Genomic DNA, 9,390 nt, shown 5'->3' on the forward strand with positions numbered 1-9,390 from the left:
ACCCGGTGGGGGCTGCTGTAATGGGAGGGGCGGCGGTGAGCCCGGGGCGGCGCTAACGGACCCAGCGGAGGCTGCTGGACGCCTTGAGTCACTAGCTATGGTTCCCTCTCCTAGGATCTCAACAACTTAATGGAGAAGCTGATGATGGAGAACTTGTATGGCCCCCCCAAAGCCGAGGAGATAGCAGGTACGAGGGGGTGGGGAAGGGAAGGGGAGTGTCGGGGACTCCAGGGGCTTTCCTGGGTGGACCTTGTTGGGTCAGAAGCTCTTGGAAGCAGCCTGTCTCCTCAAGCAGAGTAATCCCCAGCCCCTGCTGGCTCCATCCCTGCGGTGCTAACAGTCCACCTGCTTCTGGTGCTTGTCTGAGGCGCTGCCGTGCCCAGGGCTTGGGGCCCTGGCGTATACCTGCTGCGGGCAGGCTTCACACTCCTCACTCGTTCTCATCCCTGCTTCCATGAGCCCTGTTTGATTGCTTCACACAACGCACAGTCAACCTGTGGAACTCCTTGCCAGAAGTTGTTGTGAGGGCCAAGACTATAACAGGGTTCAAGAAAAGAACTAGATAAGTTCGTGGAGGATAGGTCCATCAATGCCTATTAGCCAGGATGGTGTCCTGAGCCTCTGTTTGCCAGAAGTTAGGAATGGGTGACAGGGGATGGGTCACCTGATGATTCCCTGTTCTGTTCGTTCCCTCTGGGGCACCTGGCACTGGCCACTGTCGGCAGACAGGACACCGGGCTGGATGGACCTTTGGTCTGACCCAGTCTGGCCGCTCTGATGTTATGTTCTTGGCAAAGTGCTCGGGAACCCCGCGGGGACAAGCCAGCGCTGCCGAGAGGGGCCAGTCCCCAGCCCTGGCCCAGAAGCTCTTTCCGAAGGATGCGCCCTGCCCTGTGCCGAGCGCCGCGCCCGGCCCTGTGCCGAGGGGCCAGTCCCCAGCCCCGGGAGGATCAGCTTTGCGGTGGAGGGTGGGGCTCAGACTCCATGAGCTGAGGAGTCCTTTGCCTCTGATGAGGCTGCCACAAGGGGGCCTGTTGTAGCTGCTTTTCCTTCTCCAGTACACAAGGCCCTGGAAGACTCCACTTCCCAGGGTGCAATTCAGGCTGCTGGGGCCCAGATGGAGCACTGCATGCTGGGAGAGGAGCTCTGGGGCCGCTGCGGCAGGGTCCAGGCAGAGGACTCAGTTTGTGACCCATCCCGGCGTGGTTCGAATCTGAGTGGGGCTGGGGAGGGAATACCCATCAAAACACCTGTCAGTCAGCGCCCTGGCCTGGACATTCCCCAGCCATGTGCATCGTGGCAGAGCCGAGCAGCCCCAGTTGTGGCCCAGGACTTTGTTGCGCTGGGCGCTGTACACACACAGCCCCAGAGACCTCACAGTTGAAGTACAGGACAAGAGGTAGACAGACAGAGGACCAGAGCCATGGCCTGGAGGCATGTATGGGGCGGGAGCCTGTCAGCAGATCATCTCGTCCCTGCTAAAACCCGGCAGTGGAGGAAATTCATCCACATTCTAGGAGGACGTCTACGCTCCAGAGAAAAACCCACGGCACCGAGTCTCAGAGCCCAGCTCAGCTGACTTGGGCTTGCGCTACAGGGCTTAAAACAGCAATGTAGACGTTCCTGCTTGGGCTGGAGGCTGGGATCCGAGCCCCTGGCTGGGTTTCAGAGCCCAGGCGGGAAGTTTTGCACTGCTATTTTGAGTCTTGCGAGCCTGACTCCTTTGAGCTGGGCTCTGTGATGTGGCCTTGCAGGTTTCTCTTTGCGGTGTCGAGGTCCCCTGGGGGACTTGTGAACGATGTTTCCCCAGAGCGAGAGCCCCTCCCAGGCTGGGATTTTGAACTGCCAGGAATCTCCCATCCCCTCCGCCCCATCCTGACAAGCCCACCCCCTGCCCATCACCACAGAGTCTGGGCACCTCCCATGGCAGATTGACAGCAGTCGGGAAGGCCTTGGGGTCTGTGGAATCTCAGGCTCCTCCCTCTGGGGGGAGGGGTTTGGGGTGAGTTGGTTTATTTCCGTGTTTTGGTTTTGGGATGGGGCTGCTCCTTCCCTGATGACTGGAGGCTTGGGGAGCGCTGGGGTTTGGCGTGAGGGGGCGCATCGAGATTTCCACTCTCTGGGGAGGTATAGGCTGGTGGAGTCCTGCACTGGGGCGTGGCTGGGACCTGGTGGGGGGTGGTACAGCACAGGCCGTCGCTGAGCGCTGCTGTGCTCTCCCTATGCAGACTCGGACGACGAGCTCTGCTATTACTACGACAACGATGGGGAGTATGACGAGGAGGAGGAGGAGAAGTGGGACGATTCCAACAAGGAATACGATGCAAAGACTGACGAGGACTCAGTCCCTGGCACCTTCTGTGGCTTCAGGAAATCCTTCCTGTGCAAGGACACCTCACCAGCTCCCCTGCCCCAGAGCTCGCTGGACTATCAACTGCTGGACCTGAAACTGCCCCAGAGGCAGCGGGTGACTGCAGAGGTGAGCAGAGCCCCGGGGTCGTCCTCTTTCCCTTCCGTTCCCCTGGGCCGGCCGTCCTCTCCCCCAGTGGGTCCGTGTAACAGGGCGTAGCAGGGCCCCCTTTGCTCCTGCCCCTGCTCTGCTCCAAAACCCACCCCGAGACCTTCTGGCTCATCAATCACCGGTGCTGTTTATTTACAGCGTGAAACCCCCCCACCGTCTCACCATATACAGCATGGGGGGGTCCAGTCTGCAGGACTTCCCAGCCTTTGCAGCCAGGAGAGAAGAGCTTCCACTCTCTCTGGCTTTCCCCCTTTTTGTCTGCCCCATTGGCGGCCTTCCTCTGAGGCTTGTATGCAGCCCCAGGCTAATCAACCTGGCAGTTGTTTCCCCTTCGCCAGTCAGGCGCAGGTTTCTCTAGCCAGCTCCAATTTACCTCCCTTAGTGGGAGCTGGAGTGACAGAGGGCTGGCCCAGCACCCTGTCACAGTCCCCTGGAAGCCCCGCTGTGGCCAGGGCAGGATGGGGCCCTCCATGCATTTCCTAAGGGCTTTGTCCACTGTGGTCCCTCCTGCATCTCTGCCAAGGAGGACCTGCTGGTGGTGTCCTGGCTGCAGAGCAGAGTGGAAGAACTTGGGGGAAGGGGTGGAGGATTGTCAGTGCTACCTTTGACCAGCCCGAGGGGCCGCTGCTGGGCATGGATGTTGTACTGCTCCTCTAGGAGCAGAGCGAGCTGCCCTCGGACTTCGCCGGGGTGCAGACCGGGATCCCCGTCCCGGATCAGCCCAGGGCTCCACGGAGCCTGTCTCCAGCTGCTATAGAGCAAGGTGCAAAAGCCCCTGCAGTAGCGGTGGTGAGAGAACCTGCCCCAGGGAAAGCTTTCTAGCTGTTAAGGCCAGAAGGGAGCATTGGCCCATCCAGCCCAGAGAGCCACCCAGGGATTTCAGGCGTTTGACTGAGAAAGAGCCTCTCTTAGAAAGACACTGAGTGCACCATGTCCCTGCTGAAACAAGTCCCACGGGATGCTAGCCATTCGTCCTGCCCTTGTGTGCTCGCGCCTTGGGCTCTCCGAAGTCTCCTCCCCAGGGAGGAGGTACTCGTAGTCCCCTCAGAACTCTTTCGTGGATAAGCTAAATAGACTGAGCTGCTTCAGCCTCTCCCGGAGGTCAGCTCTCAGAGCATCCTGGTAGCTCTTTTCTGATCCCTTTCCAGTTTGTCACCCTCCCTTTGAGAGTGTAGACTCCAGCCGTGGGCCTGCTGTCCCAGCGAAGGTCGCACTGATGCTGCAGACAGAGGTGTTACCACCTCCTGGCTCCTGCTCACCACCCCTCTGCCTGCCCATCTACGGGCCGTGCTCCCCTATTAGATCCAGCATGGCACTACTGGGAGCACCTGCTCAGCTGCCTGTCTACCATGGCTCCTTGCTCTGGACCTTGGTTCTTCTCTCCCCCCAGTCTGGGGGAAGGGATCCTTCTCACAGCTGCCACCCCACGCTGATCATCACCTGTGAGCTCCTGGGAGGTAGGGACACTCGGTTCCAGTGGTGTGCCCCTGCCCCCAGTTGGGAAGGGCTGGCTGGGGTGGGACTGTGCCCAGCTTGCGTGGTTCTCTCCCCAGGAAGCGGAGAAGAACGCCAAGGAGCTGGTAGCTGAGGAGGAGCGAGTTAAAAGGAAAGCAGAGAAGAAAAGACTTAAGAAGAAGGTGAGTGCCCAGGGCTGCATTCTCCACTCCTGCTGCCGTCCCAGCCGCCTGGCATGCCTGCTTCCTCCTCTGCATTCTCCGCCTGGCCAGTGACCCCAGGGGATGGGGGGTGCATCTCACCCACAGCCTGATGGATCCTCTGGAGGGCAAACTTCTGGTTTCTCTGCTACCCAGTTGCCCTGTTGTTTTGAGCTCTCCAGCTCCATCTCTCAGCCTGTGGGAAGGGGCCATGTTGAGCTCAGTCTCCTCCTTATGCTCCTGGAGGAGATTAGAGTAAAGCAGTCCCATAGGAGAGGGGTGGTGTGGCGGGTAGATCCAATGGGGTCTGGGGCTGTCACTGAGCCTTGGGATAAGGAGCCAGAGCTGGGAGTCTCTCTTGGATCATGCGGCAATCGCACGCATTGGAGGGACTCTCTGGTCAGTGTGGAACAGGGCGTGCTGGCCAGGCTGTACCGGTGCGCTCCCTTCCCTGGAGTCCTCTCACGCCCAGGCCCTAGCTCCAGGCTGCCCTGCGTCCGGGCTCTACAGGAGAGCCTGTCTCAGTTCCGTTCCCCTTGCCAAGGAGCCCGGCGGGCGGCCCTCCCCCCCCACCATCCCCCGGGGGGGGGGGGGGGGGGAGTGCTGGGTGGCCCCCGGCCCCCGGGGGATGAGCTGACGCTGCACTACCAAATGTGTCGGCGGTGATTCGGAAGCTGGTGCAGCCAGCCCCGGGAGGGAGCGGGGCCAGAGCCCCTGGCTGGGGAAAGCACCAGCTCTCTGGAGCTCACTCGTTTCTCTGTGGCTTCCAGAGGCAGAAAGACCGGAAGAGGCAAGAAAAACTAGAACAAGAATTGAAGCCCAAGCCCGAGATGAAGTCAGTAAGTGGCTGGGGTGCCTTGCTCTCCGGGCAGTCTGCCCTGCCATCCCCGGGCTTGGGGCCACGTTTCCGAGGCACAGTGCTCTTGGTTCCCATGTGTTCGAGAGGAGGAGGGGCTGTAACCCGTGAGCGCTGGGCTGGGCTCTCCCCTGCCAGGGAGTCTGGCGGGTGGGTGTGGCAGAGCCCTGCCCTCCTGGGGAAGCTGCCAGTGGAGCTCTGATCTCACAGGCCGGTGCTCTCCTTGCAGAATGAACCTTGTCTGAATGGTGACGCGGAGGAGGAAGGCGCCATGACATCATTGTGGAAGGGGCCCCTGGACTCCAGCCCCTCCCGGAGAGATCCCAGCAAGGCCCCAGCTCCTAGGAGAGGGGAGGGAGCCAGGGCCCAGGTCAGGAGTGCAGACATGAGCACCGAGGAGGAGACGGAGGTGAGGTTTGGGTGTGCTGGGCTGTGGCCCTGTCCTGCTTCGTGCAGGGCCCGGCGCTCACCCGGCCTGCCTAGCTGGAGTGGGCGGGCTGTGAAAGTTGGGGTCAGCTGGCTCGGTGATGGCTGGGGGCCAGGGACCAAGGCACCCGCTGCCTCTGGGGCCAGGTGTCTGCTGGTCATGCAACCCGCAGGGCGTGACGTGGCATGCTGCTGGATTGATGTCCCTGCCCACCCAGCCTGACGCCTGTGTCCCCCTCCCCCAGGATGAGCTGGACTTGAGCAGCACCTTTGTCTCCAAAGCTCAGCGTAAGGTGGGGGTGAAGCCGCTGGCGCCCAGGAAGGAGAAGGCGCCCAGAGCTGAGCACAAGGAGCCGGAGAGGAAGCCCCAGCAGGAGGTGAGCGTTGGGTTCCCTCTGAGCGGGCAGGGTGAACTTGCCTCCCCTGGCATGTCTCAGCCATGGCGGGGAGGAGGGAGCTCCCTGGCTAAGAGCAGGGGCAAGCCCAGGCAGAGCCGGTCAGCCCCTGCTAGGTCACCTGCCCTTAGCGTGAGGGAGCAGAGGCAGGGCAGGCTCTGCCCAGTGACCCAGCTGGGAGCCCTGCAAGGGAGCCAGCGGGGAAAAGAGGCAAGTGAGCCACGGTGTGGACCCTGGCCTAGGACATCTGTGCCCTGACAGAGCCCTGGGTGGCGGGGCCGGTGTCAGGGTCAAGGCCAGGCTGGAGCGTGCCGGGGCTGCTGCTGGGAGCAGCTGACCCATGCAGCGAGCGGCTCGAGAGACATGGGCCCAGGATGGGGCGTTAGGCTGCAGAGTGAATGGGGGAAGGTGTGGGGTAGCCCCATGGCAAGCTGCTATGCAAGCAAGCCACACCTCCCTGCAGACCCAAGGCTCAGGGGAGTGTGGCTAAAGCGAATGGTGCAGCGTCGCTCCAAGCCAGGCCTGCAGCCTGAGCTAGTGAACAGGCCAGAGGCCCTGTCTGGGCAGGAAGCTGCTCGGTTGCTTGTTCTGTTGGCCCAAGGAGAAGGTGGGTCCCCACCCTGGCCAGCGCACTCAGGCGCCTCGTCCTGCAGCCTGCTGGGCTTGGCTCCCAGTGGAGTTGGAGCAGCTGGGGAAGCAGAGCCCCCCCTGGGGAGAGGAGGGGCCCGTTCTCCTTGGCGGCGCTGTGGCGGCTGAGGGAAGTGTGTCTGTCTGGGTGTCTCTCTGGAAGGTGCCAGTCCCCGTGGCATGTAATTGTCCAGGTGCCTAGTTCCGGCGCATGGCGCCCCCCTCAGTGCAGGGGGCCCGGGACTGACAGAACTATTGAATGTGCTAATCCCTGGCAGGCAATCAGAGTGGAGGGATTTGCATCCCGCCCTGGTGCTGCGCTTTCACAGAGGGCGGGCCCGGCTGGTGGGCGTGTGGGGAATTGGTTGGCAGCGCTGTGCCAGAGCAGCCCGGGTACCATAGTGATGGGCTCAGTGCCCAGGTGCCAGCCAAGAATCCCAGCACGGGAGCTTTGGGCGCGGGCTGGGCCGTCGTGTGGATTGTGTCCTGGCTGATCTCACAGGGTGGCTAAACTGTGCCTTCGGGGACGGGCTGAGTCCCCACCCCCGGGACTCCCAGCACAGGACTGGAGCCGCTGATGTCTTTGCATGATGTCTGGGCATGGGGCAGAGATGTGCTGGAAAGTGACAGCTGAACGACTTCTAAAGGCACCTTGTTGCCACAGCCCTGCGCTTCCCCAGAGCTGTCCTGCTTGGGGGGCCCTGGCCGCAGTGGGACACCACCTTGCCCACACAGACACGCCCACGCTCTGGCGCAGCGACTGTAGCTGGGAGGCAGAACCGGGCTGGGCTGGCTGGTCCCTGCTGGCTGCCTGGGGTGGGAGGCTGGACTTGCCGGCCATTCAAGTGACTGGCGTGGGGACCTGCAGGTTTTCAGAGCTGGGGGCCCTGTGTGAGTCACAGGCCCAGAGGTGGGGGAAGGGCTTGGTGGGTTGTCCCCAGCCTTGGCCAGTCCACCCCCAGGGAGCAGGGCATGGGGCACAAAGCCTTCAACTTGGGCAGAAAAATATCCCCTTCCCCTTCTGGCCGAGGGGAAAGGCCAGGGTGTGAGCGTGCTGCCCACAGCTGCCGTGGCGGTGGGCACAAGCCTGGCCAGCTCCACACTGCCCTTCAAAGCCCTGTCCCCTGCTGCCCGGTCATGGCGAGATGCGCGGCCTGTGTGGGCAGGGGGAGTGTCTTCCTGTGGTGGGGGCTTAGGAGGCTTCAGGTTTTCCCCTGCAAGCCAGAGGCTCTGCACCGTGGGGGGCCCCACGGCGGTGGGGCTGGGTGGCGGCCGTTGCAGCACCCCAGCCTTGCGCGTCCCCCTGAGTTGTGTCCATCCCTGGTAGCAGTTCTTTGCTGTGTGTCCTGACCCCGGGCAGCTCTCTGGCCATGTGCTGGAGACATTGAGAATGTCCTGGAGGTACCTGGTACCGCCTGGGTTCGCTGAGCAGAGACAGGTCTCCTAAGGGCCCCCACCTCCTCCCACTGATGCACCCCAAGGTGGTCAGCACGGCTCGGTCTGTGAGAGCTCCCTGGGGCAGGCGGGTGGGGACCCCCTCAGTGCGACTGACTGACTGGTCAGAGTGGTTCCGTGAATGCTGGTGCCGGTGGGGGCGAGGGCCAGCAGGGGGGCGTTGCTGTAACCCGGCCCCCCTCGCTGCAGTCTGAACTGGTGCCCTGGCCCCGGCAGCCCCAGCCCTCACCATGTCACTTGGCTCCCTGTGCAGGTGCCGAGGCCTGGGCAGGATGTGAGCGGAGTGGATCCCAGCACAGTGCTAGCAGGTCAGTGTCCCCCGCCCCCACAGGCCCGGTCTTCCCACACCAGGCAGAAGGGGTCTGGGGCTGCGGGGCCAACCTGGCTCCGCCCTGCCCTCCCCCCTCACTCCTGGTCTCGCTGTGTGTACTGACCCCTCACTCCCGCCCCGCAGCCCCCTGCCAGCCCAGCCCTGGGCTCCCCCCAGCTCTGCCGGTTCTCCTCACTCCCGCCCCACAGCCCCTGCTAGCCCAGCCCTGAGCAGGCCCAGGCCTTCCTAGGGCCCTGACCTCAGGAAGGATTAACCCTTTGCTTCCCAGCCTTGTTTCCCCCTCTCTGCCCCTGAGCAAACGGCCCATTCCCCGCTGCATCCCGCTTGTCTCGTGGGGAGTGTGATCTCCGTGTAGGTGCCAGGGCAGGCACGGGCACTGGAGCCAGCTCCACCCTGGAGGCCTGGCTGAGCTGCACAGGGGGCAGCAACGCAGCGCCTGTCTTGGTGACCCTGTTTCCTTCCCACAGGCTATGGGTACGAGGCAGCGGCGCGGGGCTGCTTCCAGGAGGCCGTGCTCTTCTTCACTGAGGCTGTCAAACTCAACCCTCGGGAGCACAGGTAGGAGCGTGGGGGGTGCTCTCTGGGGCAGGGGGCGGAGTGTTTCTCGGGGCGGGGGGGGGGGTTGTGTCTCTCAGGGGGGGGGGGCTGTGGGGCGGGGCTGGGGGGGGGGGGGGGGGGGGCTCTTTGGGGCAGGGCTGGGGGGCTCTCCAGGCCAGAGGCGCAGCTGGCAGCCTGTGCAGCTCCCTCCCGGCCCCGGCTCTGTATCCCCAGCCCGACTCCCTTTAGGCCTGCACGGTCTGCTGGAGCCTCACCCCACGCAGGTCCAGCGCTGCCGGGTGCTTTGGGGCTGGGGCAGGGGCAGGGTTTGGGGCAGGCTCTGTGACTGGCCCAGCGCTGCCGGGCGCTTTGGGGCTGGGGCAGGGGCAGGGTTTGGGGCAGGCTCCGTGACCGGCCCAGCGCTGCCGGGTGCTTTGGGGCTGGGGCAGGGGCAGGGTTTGGGGCAGGCTCCGTGACCGGCCCAGCGCTGCCGGGCGCTTTGGGGCAGGGGCAGGGGCAGGGTTTGAGGCAGGCTCCGTGACCGGCCCAGCGCTGCCGGGCGCTTTGGGGCTGGGGCAGGGGCAGGG

General features: G+C 63.6%; 1 protein-coding gene across 1 annotated transcript in view; it reads left to right on the forward strand.

Annotated features, from left to right (window-relative positions):
• Nucleotides 1-118: 118 nt before the first annotated feature.
• The window catches only part of TTC31 (tetratricopeptide repeat domain 31), a 14,981-nt gene continuing 5,709 nt past the window's right edge, over nt 119-9,390 (forward strand). Inside the window, exons 1-8 of the mRNA XM_026646779.1 lie at nt 119-187; nt 2,229-2,479; nt 4,075-4,158; nt 4,947-5,015; nt 5,262-5,441; nt 5,704-5,835; nt 8,189-8,243; nt 8,734-8,824. Coding sequence (XP_026502564.1) covers nt 130-187; nt 2,229-2,479; nt 4,075-4,158; nt 4,947-5,015; nt 5,262-5,441; nt 5,704-5,835; nt 8,189-8,243; nt 8,734-8,824 — 920 coding nt within the window. The 5' untranslated portion in view covers nt 119-129. The remainder of the gene's footprint in view (nt 188-2,228; nt 2,480-4,074; nt 4,159-4,946; nt 5,016-5,261; nt 5,442-5,703; nt 5,836-8,188; nt 8,244-8,733; nt 8,825-9,390) is intronic.

This window comes from Terrapene carolina, unplaced genomic scaffold (genome assembly GCF_002925995.2).
Source record: "Terrapene carolina triunguis isolate 2854851 unplaced genomic scaffold, T_m_triunguis-2.0 Scaffold43081, whole genome shotgun sequence".
NCBI classification, from domain to species: Eukaryota; Metazoa; Chordata; order Testudines; family Emydidae; genus Terrapene; species Terrapene triunguis.